The sequence below is a fragment of the Marmota monax genome, unplaced genomic scaffold (assembly GCF_021218885.2).
Source record: "Marmota monax isolate L192 unplaced genomic scaffold, Marmota_monax_Labrador192_F-V1.1 WCK01_AAM20220418_F8-fsc00029, whole genome shotgun sequence".
Classification (NCBI taxonomy): domain Eukaryota; kingdom Metazoa; phylum Chordata; class Mammalia; order Rodentia; family Sciuridae; genus Marmota; species Marmota monax.
In genome coordinates, this window is record NW_026693024.1 from 17,388,044 (window position 1) to 17,406,606 (window position 18,563).

At 43.9% G+C, this 18,563-nt stretch overlaps 1 protein-coding gene across 1 annotated transcript in view; it reads right to left on the reverse strand.

Annotated features, from left to right (window-relative positions):
- Positions 1–18,563, reverse strand: part of Kif13a (kinesin family member 13A) — a 178,209-nt gene that overhangs the window by 95,047 nt on the left and 64,599 nt on the right. The window contains 1 exon segment of the mRNA XM_046453375.2: positions 16,486–16,498. Within this exon segment, the coding sequence (XP_046309331.1) occupies positions 16,486–16,498 (13 nt within the window).

Sequence of the window (18,563 nt, forward strand, 5' to 3'; positions counted from 1 at the left end):
ACACCCCCCGTCCTGGATAATTCACCTTTGCATGTGTTAACTTCCCAAATAGCTACTGAGCGTCTACTGTACACCAGGGCAACTGATGCTTCTCCCTCCCAACCACCATTTCCACGCACAGTACCACCACCTGGGTTCCAGCATCATTATCAAATGCTCAGAGCACTGTTGCCCAAAGTGTGTTCCAAGGAGTGGTCGTTTCGTGGGATAGTCCATGGGAAAAAACATTAACTCATCAGAAATGGTGCACATGTTACTCTGTTGGAGATTCTCAATGCAGTTCTTAACATTAAGAGCTCTGAAAAGTTCACCAGTAAAGAAAACCCATTTGATGGTTGGGCTGTTTCGATTTCCCTGGTTTGGTGAAGATACCCTTTTGCGGGGAATACATATTACATGCCTTAAAACTAGTGTTTCTCAATATGGCCCTTATGGGGGCAGGAGCCATATCTAACTCATCTTTGAAGTCTGCACTGCTCATAGTAGTTGCTTTAGAATTATTATTTGTCTAATGATCAATGGCACCAAAACTTTGCAAGGAAGCAAAGTGTTTTACGTCACAAAAGACTGAATTACACTCCCACGATTTCACCACTCCACCTACTTTATTTTAATGCTTTTACAACTGACTTAATTATAAAACTGCATCCAATTGACATCATGAACCCCAGATTCAAATTCAGTTTGGATACCTACACAAACATTCACTCTGGCCTTATGATACCCAAGTTCAAATGAACAGTATGAAACAACTGTTTGGCCAACGGACGGCGGAACACTGACTACATTCCTGGCTTTTCTACCACCCAGGCATAGTCCAGCTAAACGTCCTGCCTTGAGCAGGACTGAGCTTCAACCCTTCTCCCAGGGGATGCAGATCTGTCTTCCAGAAAAGGAGTCCCCACAACCTCCCTTTAATGGACCTTGTAATACCTGTCATCCCAGGGCCTTTTCCTGTCCCTTTGACCCACGCCAACTACCCTTACTTTACTTGAAATGGTCAACAGAGGCTACTTTCCAATATTTAAGTATCTTTATACTGTTGCTCTCGGGAATCTCAATGAATTTATTTATTAGTTGCTTATGTAAAAGGAGATTAATCATCCAAGTGTAGTGGTGCACACCTGAAAACCCAGTGACTGGGGAGGCTGAGGCAGGAGGACCTCAAGTTCAAGGTCACCTTGGGAAACTTAGCAGGACCCCTTGTAACACAAAGAGAAAGAGAAAGAGAGGGGGGTGGGGAGAGGGAGTGATGAGAGAAAAATAATTATTTATTTCCCATATATTAAGTTTCCATGCCTGCCTATCTTAATCTTTTGTGGTGTGGTATTAGGGATTGAACCCAGAAGCATGCGATCACTGAGCTACATCCCAGCCCTTTTTATTTTTATGAGAGGACCTCTCTAAATTGCTGGCCTCAAACTTGAGATCCTCCTGCATCAGCCTCCCAAGTTGCTGGGACTCCAGGTGTGAACCACTACCCCGGGCTCCATGACTAACTGGATACTGACGATTAGAGAGCTCTGGATTTATGTTTGCGGTGAGGCTGTTTAAAATGAAATGAAATCCACCCCAGATGCTGTGGGTCTTCCTGTAGGAATCATTGCCAATTCTGTGACAATTTCCTTTTTTTCTAACAGTTGATTGCTTAAAGTTGCTTTTTCTAATAAAAAGATGAAAATTTCATTTTAAGCCTGTGCTGCATAAAATCCAAATATTAAAAACCCACAAAGGACCCCAATGTATGAGAAGGCAACTGTTCTTTGTGGGCCAAATATCAACCTCTCTAGCTGAGGATGTCTTGAATTTCAAAATTCCTGAAAACAGGCATTTTAGCCTGGCAATCCCTCAAACCAGTCAAGTCATATAGGTTATTATTTTAGTGTTTATAAGAAAGCAAGCCAAAGCCTGGGGATGTGAGTTATTTCCCTAAAACTCCTCAAAGTAAATAATTAAGAAAAATCTTTTTTTTTTTTTTTTTTAAAACTCTTCAACTAGTAGTAATTCCCAACCTTACTTCCACATGAGGCCTGAGACGGCACTTTGTAGCTCCTGTGGCACTCATGCACACAGGGTCCCTTCTGTGCCTCAGCTATGTGGGTCCCACTCTAATGGTGAGCTACTTTGTGGTCTGTGTACCTCACCATGCCTGACAACGTCCTGTCCAGACCAGTCACTGTGTATATATTTTTCTATTCTTTTTTCTTTTTAAATATTTTTTAGATGTTGATGAACTTTTATTTTATTCATTTATTTATATGCAGTGCTGAGAATCGAACCCAGTGCCTCACACATGCCAGGCAAGCGCTGTGCCACTGAGCCCCAGCCCCAGCCCCAGCCCTGTATGTATGTGTGTGTGTATATATATATATATATATATATATATTTCAACTAATAACACAGAAAAGAGCATGGAACACATGTGCGAACTCTGTGAATAAGCACAAGTGCAAGACACAGGATGGACTTTCAGATGTAAGTTTTGGGGGATTGGGTTCCTTGGATGGTCAAACATGGGTTCAGTCACTAGATCAGCACTGGGGTCCTCTCTGGCACCATCACGCCCTGGTTGCAGTGGACAAGCAAGTACGGCCCCATCACGCACAGTCTGTACTCTGCCCAGGAATTATGGCAAGTGACTGTCACGAGAAAAATCACTTGTCACGACCAATTCTAGCGCAATTTTAAAGATGTTTTGGAAAACTTCTTTGTCTTAGGCAGTCTGATCATTTCCTTGCAATCTTGTTGGTACACTAAATTATTCACAAATGATAATCCTTTTTTTTTTTCATAGCCAAAATTTAATTAGAATTGAATGACACATGAATGACACATAAGGAGACATGATTTTCTCAGGTCTTACGGTAGTCTTGATTTTCTAATTCAACATCCATTGACATTTCAAAAGACATAAAATCGGTTTTTTATGAGTTATTCCTTTTTTTTCACTTCAAGAATTTTTTTCCAAAGTCACCACATTATATTAGAGAAACGTGTTATTTTAAGACTCTAACTCATTTCATTGGAATTCCTCAATATCTATTTAGTTATTCATTACAAGTCACTAGCATCTGGACTGGACAGTGAGAGACGGAGGATTTCTTAATGCATACGACTAATGAAAAAATCAAACTGGAAATCACATCTAAGTTTTATAATTCACCCACACCGACCAACATTGGAGAACACTTTCTTTTTAAACATCTATTCTTTAGTTGCAGGTGGACACAACACCTTTACTTAGTTTTTATGTGGTGCTGAGGATCGAACCCAGTGCCTCACGAACGCTAGGCGAGAGCTTTTGCTCTGAGCCCCACCCCCAGCAACCCCACCATCACCCTAGAACACTTTCTGTAAAGGGCTTCACACCTCCCCAACTAGCAAAAGAGCCAGAGCTACAGCTGTTCTCCAGTCCTCCTTACAACCTGAGAGCCACTGTTGTCCTTGTTTTCAACAAAATTCCACCCCACCGTCTCAGAATCCCGCTGCTGCCTCCACTCAGGTGAAGGCTCTGGCCAGCGTTTAATTCCCTGGAGCTTGCCACACACCTGCTGCACCTCTGCCTGCCTCTTAACAACGTGAGCATGCATGTGAACCACTGAACATCTAGTAAAGTTACCAAAACAGCATTTAATAAGACACGTGTTGAGTGACACTCTGTGGCAATGGAGCCCCAGCACTCACGAGCAGGATGCACCAGAGTCAAATTCCACTCTTTTCAGCAAAATTCAATTTACAGTTTAAATATATGGAAGCAGTATCTTCTATGTTTCCTGGAGGAGTAGAAGGCACGGGCATTCTAAGGAACATCACCTATAATTGTTTTTCTGGTCCCTAAAAAACAAAAGCGAAGACACTTCCAATGGTGTCACCTCTGTGCCCTTCCAAGAATCCCTTCCTAGCTCTGTGCTTTCCTGTGTTCTCAACCTGCAAAATTCTTCTTCTAGAAAGCAATCTGCAAACACCCGCTTGCCACCTCTTTCGGTTTTTTTGTTTTTTTTTTTTTTTTTTTTGCTAGAGGGAACTCAGAGATGTTCCTAGTTATGTTTCGTGTCCTCTAGTTGCTTGCGATCTAGCGAGGAAGACAAAACAGCAAAGCATTATTCCTGAAGATGCACATGTTGTTTCTAAAGCTACTTCAGTACCTCCCACATCTTCCCAGGCACAGTGTGGTTAAGCTAATACTCAGGTCCATATAGCTTCATTTGATGTGAAGAAACACTTTGAATAAACACATCAGATTTCTGCAATGAGTCAAAGCCCACCCTGTGTCAACTGCTTTCTTCATTAAACTCTTCCGATGTCCTCTCAAATGTCACTCCCTTATGAAAACTTTATTTAAGGATACTGCTTCTTATTACTCTGGATCCCATACCTGCCTGACAAGATTTCATGTGTGTGTGAACGTGTGTGTATATGTACACATCTACGTAAGATTCCCTTTGTTCTACGTTATTAGTTCCTAGAGGACAAAGTCTTGGTTTTCCTAATCTTTCACTATTATGCCAAACAGAAGTACTCTGAGAATTTACACCTTAGAGGAACTTGCTGATGAATTACCTCTGAATTAATCCTGTAAAACTGTATTTTCACATATAATCACTGCTTCAAATAACAGCACAGAGCAGTGAGTGCAAATCCTCAGGGGCCTGGCCAGACTTGAAGAGGTCACTTCTGCTACACAGTGAAAAGACTGGTGTCCCCTCTAGTCAGTATTTGTGTTCACTAGGTCTCAGTGCTTTGCCCAAAACACAGGCGCAAGCCGCCCATTCATCTGAATATGTCTCTCTGGTCAGCCACCCCCACAGGTCAGTGGGCTCCACCACTGACCACGAACTCCTCCAGGTATACTGAGCGCAGTGAGACGCTGAAGGAGAAAATGAGAAACTGGAGAACTGTGCAATCCCTTTCTTCTGTAATCCCTTTCTTCTACCTGTCACCTCCCTGGCCAGCGAGGCGTACCTCACCCTTGTACCTTGTATTAGTTCCTAGAGGACAAAAACTTGTTTTCCAAACGCCACCTCCTCCAACACCTCTTTGACTTCCGCTGTCGAGTAATTCTCCCCTTCTATGTGCTACCTTGGCCAACAGCTGCACCACCCAATACACACTTACCGACCTGGAGAAGTGCACGCAGCACAAGAAGAGGGGATTGTGGGAACTTAAGCAAAACGCCTAATACAATCCTGGGCACGGAGCTCAGCTCAGGGGGCGCCTGCACCCCTACCCACACTAACATCAACCGCCAGGCCTCCTCCACAGCCGCCGCCCGCAGGCATTCCTTAGGCACCACCAGCCTAAGGGCTTCGCCCGCTCACCCAGCTGGGAGGTTTCCTGAGCCAGCGACTGTGCAGGACACAGTAGGTAGGTGCTCTGTATTTACTGGATTAAATACACAGAGAAAAGTGAACTGGCAAAGAAAAAAGAAGAGTTGTTACAGACTGTTTAGTTCTGCATCAAAATATCCATGCAACACACGTACTTCCCGGCTCCTGAATCCAAAATTCAAGGGGCTTCCCTGGGGGATGCGTCTGCCCTGAGGCCTTGCCCTGCTCTGTGAAGGAGCATCTCTCTCCTCTACACTGTCTCCATCCTCTCTGAACAAGGGGCCCACTGTCCCCATCTGCGGACCCAGCTGCCCCTTGCTGCTCGCTCTCCCACTCTCCACTTGGAAAGCTCTGCAGAGATCTCCCTGCAAATCCCCCTTTCTCCAGTTGTAGGGATACTGGTTCGTCAATGTCCTGTTTTGTGGTTACTTCTCCACTGTCGATCTGCAAGACTACACTTACAAGACAATGAACGCACTATGTTTCATTTCCTGTTGAAATTGCCCTTCTAATGCCATGCTTCAATACTCGTCTCATTTCCATCTCTTTCCCCTAACATCTGAGACGTGAAGAGTCGTTTAACAATGAAGAGCTGCACTTCACTCACCATGGAAAAGCTGGACTGAAATCACACAGGAAGCCCCACACCAAAAGCCTGCCCATCTCAGGACTGTCTGACCCGCGGCTGTTGGCAAATATCACTCAGGCAGCACAGACTCTGGCCTGTGGGAACGTGTCTGCCAAGGGCCACAGAGAAGGAGCGCCAGGGCCATCACCCTTGCTGCTAGTTAGCTCTATTGACAGACCTACCTTCCTGTTGATAATCTGTCAAGTAACTGCTGTCTTTCTGTGATGTCATTAGTCATTTCCTTTATATATGTCTCTATCTACAAACCAAACAATGTCTTGGGTTACACAGTCGACACTGCCCGACTGCGAAGGTGTCAATGCATCTCAGAGATTCACAGCAAACTGGCATCATCCTGAACTCGGTGAATTCACAACAGCTTCAGCAGGCAACTATGCTGTGAAATTACTGCTCTGGAATGTGGTTTGAAGTCCTCAATGTGCAGAGAAAATTCCCTCCAAAGAACTCGTCCATGCTTGTATTCATTTATAAATTTGAAAACAGGAAAGAGTTCTCTCAGATTCTAGACAACATTATAAAAACAGAGCTTCCATTTAACACTGTGTACATGTAAACTAATGGTGCTTAAGCAACGAAGCACTGACTCAATTCTGACTCTTTCAAATACCGTACGCCTTTCATGTTTAATCCTTCCTTGAGCATTTGCATTATCTGTCTCTCCGGTAGCTGAGGGCTGTCACAAATGCACAATCTGTGGTTATTTCTCATTCTTCCATGCTCTGATTACTTCTCAAAAATCTAGCTACTCAAAGTGCTTCTCCACCAGCACATTCAAAAGGTAATGTGAATATTTTCAAACACAGAATATCCCTTCTTCAACAAACAGCCAAAAAGGTAAGCGGCAAGTGTCTAAGCAAATACTATATTATTCTACCCACCATCTCTGACAAATGGCTACTGAGGCTCATTATAAAAGAAAAAATAAAACTCAGTCACCCAGACATTACCTACCATGAAGGATACCTGGGTCGGTCCAGGGCATGCACTCAAGACCTTCCGTCATGAGCCCATCTCCCCTTCTGGACCAGGTCAGCACACCCAGCCAGAGAGAAGGAGGCTGGGCTGATCCAAGGCCCCAGGTACCCAGAGCCTAAAGAAGGCAGCTCAGGGGCTGTAAATATTGACTCTCAGTCAGCTCACACGAGAAGGAGCTGTCACGGAGGTCACTCTGTGGGGGATGATTCCAGGACTCTACAGGGTCCAGGAGGCTTTCGCTGTTCTGGATAGGGAGATGGAAATCTTTTCCTTTTGGGACTCATAACCCGAGAACCTGGTACCCCACTGGCTGCACCTAGAGGCAGCCATAGGCATAAAGCCATGAGGGAGACATGGGCTCTGACACAGCCAGGCACAAGGAAAGCAGAGGGAGGTAAGCCCGGAGAAACATCAAAGATAGAAACAGCACCTACAAAAATAAATAAAAACTTGGGAAATGTTTTGAAATGTGGTTTAGGACAAAGTGTGGTAAATTATATCACTGTTCCGAATTACTCACTGCCGTCCCGTAGAGGACCGCCTGTTCCCACCTATTGCCATGTGACCTTTTAGTACCTGGAGTAAAGAGGGGGAATATAATTCCTGACCCTACTCATAAGAGGCTTGGTCCTGTGACTTGCTCTGGCCAATCAGTTGCAAAGTCTGACTGGCAGTTCTGAGCAACAGCTTTACCTTCAGCCACCACCTGGTGTGCCCCACCCCCATCATATAGCAAGTCCTAGTCAGGGACTGTCCTTGAGACTGAAGCCCAGACTAAAGTCACATGGTGCACAGTCACAGTCAACCTCAGCTGACATGTGACAACAGAGAATAGACTTTTGTGGTCTCAAGCCACTGAATGTTTAAGGTTGTTACTGCTGTATCGCCTAGCATAAGCTGGCTAGTGCAAAGCAGCTACTGTAAGGTAGATGGCTCCACTCGGCAGTCTATCCTGCATCCTGCAGCCAGGCGAATTTCTTGCATGCGCGGTTTTGATCACGTAACTTTTCAATACAAAAATCATAGCCCACCAGCTGAAGATCTGACTCCAAATTCCTCCATAAGCTACTGCTGTCTCAGCTTTTAAGACACTACTGTCCCTTTCACCTGCCTTGTACTCTAACCAGAGTGCGCAGTGCATTCCTGACACATCAATTACTGGCTTGTTTCTGTCCCTTACTACCATCTTGATTCCTGTCCTAAATTCGGCTCTTGGAAACCTTGCCTGTGCTTGGAAGGCTTCCTGAAGTTCCCGAGTTGCTACGAATTCTTTCTTCCTCTGAAGTCGCAACAGACTGAAGTTGTGCCCAGGGACATCTACCATAATCTGCCCTCTGTTCCTTGGACCTCGATGAGTGATCATCCTCACTGCATTAAGAGTTCTGGCGAGCAGAAACTCTTAGTCCAGCTGCCTCTTGAGCCCCAGGACCTCCCCGACACCTCTCGCAAGAAGTCCTCATTTACTGTTTGCCTACTCAACGAATCTCAAATGGATCAGTAACGAGATCGGCAAGGCTATGGTACCACGCAGTTCACGGGCTGCGGCCCTCCTGGGCAGGTACAGGGGCAGGGGCGAGGGAACAGCAGAGCTGAAGGCCAGATGCTGGCACAACCTCTGATCCCAGCCCTGGGTTTGCTCTCGAGTAGCTGAACAATAGGAAGATGATGCAAGCCACATGTCATTCAAAATGTCCCCATACACACATTGGAAGTAAAGAGATAGAATGATTTTAATAACATTTCACTTAACCCAGTATATCCAAAATATTTCTCTAACGTTCGAAGTTTCTCCCCTGGAGTAAGTTTTAGAAATCTGGCGTGGGCTTCACATTCACCACACATCTCATTTCTCACCAGCCACATATCGCAGGCCTCAGATCCACATGGGGCTAAACGGCTGCCGCACTGAATGGCGCACGTCCAGAATTTGCTTCCTGAGAGGCCTGGTGCTTTGTTGTCGGAAATTCAATCAGCAAAACAGAGGAGGCAACAGAGAGGGAGGGCAGTCACGACCGAGACCAGACTGAACCCACCACAGCTCAGCAGGCAGAGCTGGGCCGGGCTTCCCTTGCTCTCTGAGCAAGTTTTGCAAAGGCAGGTTTCGGGTGTACAGGGCGAATCTCCTTAAAGGATGCGTCCTTCGGGAGGATGAGGCCTTGGGGAAGGAGCAAGTTTATTTTGCTCTGTTGTCAATATCTTCAGCTCCCAATTGTGTCAACAAAGTAGACACATAAGAGCAGGATCAAACACCTTGAGGTGGAGCAGGTCCTAACCCACTTACAAATAAAAGAAAGGAAAAACCCTGCTGGAGTACTCTGGAGTCCTGGGACTCTATCATGCTCTGTCCTCTGCCCCTTGGACCCCGATGCGTGAAGAGTTCTGGCGAGCAGAAACTCCTGGGGACTGGGGAGGCGGTGGCAGCAGGATCACAGGCTCAGGGTCAGCCTGGGCAACTTTCAAGACTCTGTCTCAAAATAAAAACAAAAAGGACTAGGGGTGTAGTTCAGTGGTAAAGAGTCTTGGGTTCAATCCCCCAGTATGGAAAATATCAAAAATTGAATTCACAAGATTGAAAAAAAAAATCATGAGTTTAAAAATGAATAAACTGGGTTAAAATGATTCTAAACAAAGTGATTTTGCAGATATTTACATTTTCCTCAAAACTCTGCCTTCTCACCCCCTGACTTACCCTTTACACCCAACAAAGAATCTCCCCTGCTCCCTCTGTGCCACTTCCTGCCAAAATCCCAAGCTGATCTGAAGGTAGATAAACTGAGCAGCCATTTCCCTCTATCTCTTGGGCCTCTAGGACAGAAACCTTGGATTACTTCTGCAGTCACAGGGAGCAGGAAGGACACACCTACTTCAACTCTTGACAATTACGTGGCAAAGGTTCCTTATTGTCTTTAACTACAGAAGAGGAATGGAGCAGGCATCTCCATGTTTGGCCCAAAACCTTTTCTTCTTCTTCTTAAGGGAAGCAGAACTCGTTCCCAGAAACACTGCAGGACGTGCCTTTGGTCAAAGTATCAAAAGGTATGCACACTGCCTGAAATACATGTTCCCCCAGGCAGGAGCACAACCTCATAAAATGGAATACTTATCAAAGAGAAAAGTCCTGGGATATGGTGAACACGACCTATACCGACACAACTTTGTCTAAATTTCCCTTTTCATTTTGGCATGCAATATTACACAGGCATATTACACAAAACATTAAACAAAATGTTTTAAGTCTAGCTTTTAAAAGCCAATACAACAGTTAGAAAACATATCTCTCAGGAACAAAAGAATCCTATACTGGAGAGAAGTGTAAGGATTCTCAACCCAGCCATAGCAGCAGGATTGTATGTGTGTGTGTGTGTGTGTGTGTGTGTGTGTGTGTGTGTGGTAGTGGGGATTGAACCCAGAGGTGCTTAACAACTGAGCTACATCCCCAGCCCTTTTTTTAAATTTTAAGACAGGCTCTTACTAAGCCCAGCTGAGGCTGGACTTGAACTTGTGATCCTCCAGCCTCAGCCTCCCCAGCTGCTGGGATTACAGGTGTGTGTAGGAGACCAACCTTGCATGTGACTGAGTCACACTCCCCAGCTGGGCCGTGAGGCGCTCAGTCACAGAAATGTGGCAGAGCTTTCCCCACCCCTTCTTGGGTTCGAGGGACGGTGTCTCGTGCATGGGTGTGCCTTGCTACAGCCCCATGGTGAAGCTACGCTCACCTGTTCCTTTGTAATCCAACCCCTTGCCCTGTTTAGGATAGAATGTTCCATGGAAGTGCCTTGGTCCCCTTCTCTTACTGTGCCCTTGGGTGTGGCCTACCCAGGTGTCAGTCAACCTGCTGTCAGTGGACATCATGAAGATATAGACTCAGCTCCCTGAAACCTGACCCCTTGCCTCATTTGAATAGCTTCTCCTCAATAAAAGGGGTCAGCGCATGCTCTCGCGCTCTCTCTTCCTGCGGACCCTAAAGGTCAGAGGGGCCGTCACAGCGACCCCAAAGAAAAGGGTATTTGTCTCTTGTGGGGTTATTTTGTGCAGCCCAGTCAGCCCAGTTTACCTGGAGTGACCCCTGAGCCTTTTAGTCGCGAAAACAGAACCTGGCAGGTGTGCACCTCCACGCCCGGTCGGCAGCCCCACTGTTAACTAGCAGATCTCTTCTTCATCGTCAGTGGCTCTCCCTCCTCTTCCCCCTGCCACAGCAGGATGAGTCCCATGAGCACTTAGAACAATTGTTAGATAACTGCTGAATCTTCACCCATCACAGAGGAAGTAAGTGCACATCACAGCTTGGTGATGGCTACTATCTGCCATTGTCGCATGATTATCGACACAATTTCCACAACTGTTCCAACAGATTATGTGAATGTTCCTTGGAAAGATCACAAATCAGGGGCTGGGGATGTGGCTCAAGCGGTAGCGCGCTCACCTGGCATGCGTGCCGCCCGGGTTCGATCCTCAGCACCACATACAAAGATGTTGTGTCCGCCAAAAACTAAAAAAAATAAATATCAAAAAATTCTCTCTCTCTTAAAAAAAATAAGAAATTTAAAGAAAGATCACAAATCAACCTCAACAGGATCTACATGGTGAGTCTACCCCTTCCAGGTCAGGCCAGGGTGACGTGCACAGAGGGATCCTCAGGGCCCAGGCCAGCCAGGCGGCTGGGTCCTCCTGAGGACGGATTCAGCCCAGCAAGCTTTCTCCAGCCCGGTCTCTGGCAAAGTGGCTCCATCCATCGCGGAGGGACTAATAACCTTGCTGGACTTGAACCTTCTTTCTCCTGTGCTGGTGGGAGTCCTCCTGCCCCAGCCGGCCCAGCTGCCTCCCTGCCTTTCGTCCTCTTCCTCTTCCTCCGTTGGTTCAACAGTCCTGGAGCAGGTCCCGTGAGCTGTGGGTACTGACTTTGGGGACCACTGGTCTTTTTAATGAGTGTATAGTTTTGCCTTTTCCAGAGTATCACAGAGATGGAACTGCACATGGTACAGCCTTTTCAGACTGGCTCTTTCACTTAGCCACACGCGTTTAAGGCCCTTCCATGTGTGTTCATGGACATAGAGAGCTCATTTCCTTTTTATCAGTGAGCAATATTCCATCGCATGGAAGTTCTAGTGTTGGCTTACCCTGCACCTACTGAAGGACATCTTGGTTGCTTCCAGGCTTTAAAAAATAGGAGTGAAGCTGTTGTGTGGGATTTTGAACAGACATGCTTCATCTCATTTGGGTAAATAACTCAAGTGACGCTGGGTTGTATGAAGAGAATACGGCTGGCTCCGTAAGAAACTGCAGCGGCTGTGTCACTTGTCACTTTCACCAGAGTTCCCGATGCTCCATACCCTTCCAGCTTGGATGCTGTCAGATTTTTCGATTTTAGTCATTTTAATAGGCAGGTAGTGACATCTCATTGTTTTAATGTGCATTTCTCTCTATGATGTTGAACATATTGTTACACATTTATGTGCCACCTGTAAGTCTTCTTTGGTGAGATGTCTATTCAGATCTTTGGCTCATTTTTAAATCAAGTTGTTGTTTTCTTACTGCTGAGCTTTAAAAGTTCATTGTATATAAGTCCTTTATCAGGTGTGTTTTACAAAATTTTTTTAGTTTGTAGATTGTTTTCACTCTCTCAATGTCTTTGGCAGAGGAGTGTTTACTTTCAATCAAGTTCCACTTATTAGTTTTGCTCCCATAGAACATGCTTTTGACATTCTGTCTAAATGATCATCACCAAACCCAGGATCAACTACATTTTCTCTTTTGTTATCTTCTAGAAGTGTCATAATTTTTGCATTTTATATTTAGATCTATGATCCACTTTGAGTTAATTTTTATGAGGAATGTAAGGTTTGTGTTTACTTCTTTTATGTGGATATCTAGTTGTTCCCACACCATTTGTTTTAACATTTTAATATTTTCTGCCAACTTACCTTCCAGTTATTTAATTCTTTCTTCAGCTGGATTTACTTGCTGTTAAACCCTAATAATAAGTCCTTAATTTTGATTTTGGGTTTTTCGGATTGAGAATTTCTATTGGGTTGTTTTCCAAACGTTTGTATAATTTTGAGTTCTCTTGAACATTCTTCAATCTATTGTTTTATCTCCTTAAACATAATAAATGTATCTATTTTAAAGTCTGTGTCTATTCATTTGAACATTTGAGGCATTTGTGGTAAAGTATAAAAAGTATTTCTACTTTTTATTTTTCTGCTAGCTCTTGTTTTATGTCACATTATTTTGTCATACATCTTCTTTATCTTTGGTTTTGTGCTGGATATTGCTCTTTGTGTGTGTGTGTGGGGGGGGGGTGCTGGGGAATGAACTCAGGGTCTCACGTATGCTATGCAAGTGCTCTACCACTGAGCAAAACCCTCAGTCCCAGACATTATTCTTTTTAATATGTATTTTTTAGTTGTAGTTGAACACGATACATTTATTTATTTATTTTTACTTATTTTCATGTGGTGCTGAGGATTGAGCCCAGGGCCTCACATGTGCTAGGCAAGCACTCTACCACTGAGCCACAACCCCAGCCCCAGATACTGTACTTTTAAAAATGTTTGTGGAATCCTGAATAACTTAGGGTTATACCTGCTTCTCTCAGTACTTGTGGGCACCTGCATCTGGTAGTGAAGAATTACTAGATGAAGTTCTAGAAGGAAGTGAAAATTTAGATGAACTTTGATCCAATTTTATAGCGTGAGATTTCCTGGATCACACAAATAACTTACAGCTCCTTGGCAATCCATGTGAGGGCTGATTTACTTTTATTTCTCATTCATAACCCAAGTCTGAATCTCAATCCATTTTACCAACCAAAAGAACAAGGAGATTACCAAGGACCCCACTCTGGCAGGACATGGACTCTAACACTTCTGTCCCCCTGGGTCTCACATAACTGTTGGCAAAACTGCTGTGGCTAGAAATCATTTATTCCTTTGAAAAACACAACCCAAAATACTATGTTCATCCAAATTTTTACTTCCTTTTAGAACTTCATCTAGTAATTCTTCACTAAATTTAGAAAATCTCCAGTGCCATTAAGCACAGGTTTTTAAACAATTTCTCTACTTCTAATAATCCTTCCAGTAGGAGAGGTGACACTGATTACCTAATCTAATTTGTCATTTTTTATTTTATTTTATTTTATTTTTTTTTGGTATTGGGGATTGAACCCAAGGGTGCTTACCCACTGAGCCACACCCTCAGCCCTTTTATTATTTTATTTTGAGACAGGGTCTTGCTAAAATTGCTCAGGGCTGCACTAAGCTACTGAGGCTGGTCTAGAACTTGCAATCCTCCTGCTTCAGCCTCCCAAATTGCTGAGATTACAGATGTGTACCACTGTGCCTGGCTCTTAATTTGTCATTTCTGACTGCAAAAGTCAGAACGAGAACTTTCATCCTATGAATTTCACACATATTTTGTCTCTGTGGCTTTTAATACAATTGATTTTATATTATCGTGGGCATGTATTCCTACCTCCATTAGAAGGCCAGGATTGAGTCTAATCTGTGCAGCAACTGTCCCTGCCTGGAATAATTATTGGTTAGATCAAATAATCCTGTCTTTTCTGATGTCTTTGCTGATTATTTAAAACACATGTGATTTTGGCATGAATAAATTTTTAAAAAAATTTTTTTGAGTTGGGGGTCTGTGTTGCCCAGGCCTCAAAGTCCTGGCTCAAGTGATCCTCCTGCCTCAGTTTCCTGGGGAGCAGGGGCTACTGGCATGCACCACCAGCACCAGCACAAATTCCATTCTTCTATAAGCATGGTCAAAAGCATCGTTCCTTTCCTGTTTGTTTGCAACATTCTGTGTCATTTTAAATGTTATTCTATTGCATCATGTATTTGAATTCAAATCGATCTTTATTCTTTCCAGATGTGCCTTATAGTTCATGTCTACATATATATACTTAAAATACACATATTTTGTATGTATTAAATATTTAAAAGCTATATTAACATGACAACGGAACATTAATTTCATCTTGAAAATTTTGTGACACTTCTTAGAAACTCTTGACAAGAACACTTAGCAAAACGGAGGTTGCTAGCCACAGGCTAGAAAGTCACCAGAACACTTCTGTGTGTAACGTGATAGTGATCTCGCAAAAACAATTTTGTGCCTCTTTTCAATTTCAGTTCTTCTTCTTCACTAAGCAGCAGTATATGGAATTGTTCAGTATTTTCCTGCTCCCCCGCCCCGCCGGCCCCCGTGGGGAAAGAAGTCAATATATCATGAGATTGATGGTATGTTTTGAAATTTCTGGGAACCAGTGGTAAGGGAAAGAAGGGCTACATAAGGGGCATGCATCTATCAGAAATAAAGATATTCTCTAGGTTGCAAATTTCATGGATAATATTCCTATCAACTCAGGAAGAATTTATACTGGTCCCCAGACTTGGACAGCATGCCTGCCTGGTGCATACTTCTATAACAACACATTTCCTCTTTCTTAATGCATCTCAGAGCATTTGTTCAAGGCATACCTTCCTTGCTGGAGTTGAAAGACTTAATGCCAAAGATAATTCCCCTAAGTTGCCTTTAATAAGTACAAAGCATGAAATAGCATTTTAGTGGGTTTCCATAATCTAAGAGCTATAAACTGAATTTTCCTTCATAACTCAAGGGAAAGTAAGCCTTGCCTGTCTGGATCCCACGCCCTCATCCAGCACTCTTAGACTCTGACCACTCATCATGTGTAGGAATAGCCTGTCCTAATCTCATCTCCAGAACTGTGGCCCGCATCAGCATCATGGGCTGGGCTCTGGTCACACTTCTTATTTTTGGTGCCAAGTATCCTTCTGAAACTCAACAGAATGCTCACTGGCAACAAAATCAACCTTGAATCACTCAGATGCTGGTCACCTCTGAAGATATTAGCGATTCTTAGCAGGGCACAGAAAGGAAAGCCTGCCCTGTCAATATCACCATTAACACGCTCTCCTTCCGAGATGCTGTTTCTGTCCTTCTGCCTTCTGGTCCCCACCCACTCACCCTGAGAATCTTGCTGACCCTCTGTCCTCATCAACAAAACAGAACAAGCACCTGAGAGGCCAGTCTGAGGACTAGGGCACTCCTGCCGAGAACGGAGAATGTGTGGCATAGAGAGGCACTCCAGCTGGGAGCTATTATCAGCATGAGTTGTCTGCTCATGGCTTTAGTTTTAATTAGAATGCTATTTTTTTCTTCCTAAGAAGACAGGTAGGTAGCATATGTTGATTTTTGTTTTTGGATTTTTTGTTTGTTTGTTTATGTGTTTTGTTTTTTTGGAACTAGGGATTGAACCGAGGGGCACTTAACCACTGAGACACATCCTCAGTCCTTCTATATTTTATTTTGAGACAGGGTCTCACTAAGTTCCTTAGGTCTTAGGCTGCCCTTGAATGGGTGATCCTCTTGCCTCAGCTTTCAAAGGGATTACAGGAGGGCGCCACGGCACCAGGCTCTTACATGTGGGTTACTGCAATGAGTTAAAGACCCTACATTTCTGCACACTAAGCCAGTACACATGCCCAATTTCACATCCGAGCTTACCTTGGGAGGTTTCCTTAATGATGGAAAGAAAAAATTTCAGCGGCAGAGATACAGAGGGTGGTCAACACAGCAGCCACATCAGGGGAAACAATGAAAGAGAAAAAACAGAAGGTAAATTCAGCACCATGGTCACAGATCTGCAAAACACTCTACTTCCTGAGGCTCAGAGGCCCATCCAAACACATCCCTGCCTGAAGGAAAGGACTCTCGAATCTGCTCACAGACACAGCCTACACGTCATGAACTTCCCCTGTCCTGGTTTAACAGAGCAGATCCAGACTGTCATTGGGACGCGTTTTTAATGATTCTAAGAAATGGCAATGGATGAGCATTGTATATTGTCCAAAACTTTTAAATCAGTTTTCACATTTAACATTTTTCTTAAAATTGGCATTGATACATATGCATTATTTTCCTTGACAAACTATTATATATTAGAGTATTTCTCATTTTAAAAGCATGGTTCTAAATAATAATCTTCACTGATTTCAATTCTGAATAGAACAGAAACTTAAAAGCCAGTTATCCCCTTTCACCATCAACAAGCACACACACACACACACACACACACACACACTTTGTATAATGACCATTTTTCCCTGTTAATAACTCCAGAAGCACTGAAAGCACACCTGGAGGGAACTCGGATGAGGATCAGGTTTTCAAAGACACAGAATATTAGGTTGTCTTGCTTCTAAGTATTTTCCTGTGTGCGAAACCAAGGAACTGGTTTTAGATTTATAAGGTGGGGGTTCCTACGCCCGTTCTTGGCCCTCCCGATGTCATTCTTGGTCAACTGTGATCATCACCATTCATAAACTGAAATGACTATTTCCCAGGGCTTTACTCCACCCTCACAGGGACAGTGTCACAGGGACACAATAGATTTCCCAGGCAGAAGGCATGAGATAGAAAGGCCCCTGCAAAACCAGCATGGCACCTTTCCCCATCCTTGGGCTGGACAATTCTCGCAGAGCTCAGCAGCAGGGGAAACGCCCTCTGACCTCACAGTCAGGTGGACATCCTCCATCTCTAAATGCAGAGAAAAATCACAAAATTCCTATTGTGGCAGAGCTGAAAAGCCATTTTCTTGGAATTCCACGAGTTAGCCAAGAGGAAACAAGCCGTTGGGCCTTACGTCATTATCTTGGACAAGCACAATGGGAACGCAATTTTTGTCTTCAGGTTTTTTTGGTCTAGAATAACTGGTATCCGGCAAGTCTCAACATATTTGTGTGTCTATCCCTTAAGACGAGATAAATATTTATAGATGTTGGAGTAAAAAATGCATGAGTGTTTTTAATTCTAAAAAGGTCAGGAATTTTCATTCTGTATACAAAGTCTGAGGTTTTGCCAAGAAAATTTCCTTAAGTGGAACACTGCTCTGGCAGGCATCTATCTGCTCAGAGCAGGTAGGAGGATAATGAACACCTCACGCACTACACACTTTGTCCCCGGGATGGGGATTGAACCCAGGACCTTGTGCTTGTGAGTCAAATGCTCTACCACCAAGCTACACCCCAGCCTAGGCACTGTATTTTTGACTAGGACTTTTCTCACTTTGCTTGCTTTATCTAACAAAGGAAGGAAATGTCACTTGGGTTACAACAAAGCAATCACCTGAAACGGCATGCACCATGTCAGTAAGACACAGTCGTTCCTAGGTATCTATGAGGGGTTGATACAAAATCCACAGCTGCTCAACTACTGTACACATACTGGTGTAATATCTGCATATAACCTATGTGCATCCTGTATAATTAAAATCATCTCTAGCTTTCCTAATATAATCTAAATGCTATGTAAATAGCTGTTATGCTGTATTGTTTAGCAAATGATGACACGATTTTTAAAAAAAAGGCACACTTTTTTCCTTGAATATTTTTGATCTGTTGGTGGTTGAATCTGAGAATGCAGAACCCACAGGTGTGGAGGGCTGATTGTCTAGTTTCCTTTTAAGGTTTCCTGATAAACCGGAGGTGGGACAGGCTAACTAGATCCCCAGGAGCTCTCCAGAATTCCTGTGTGTGTCCTTCACACTAGAGCCACACAGTACTTGCCACCAGCAGCCAGGAAGC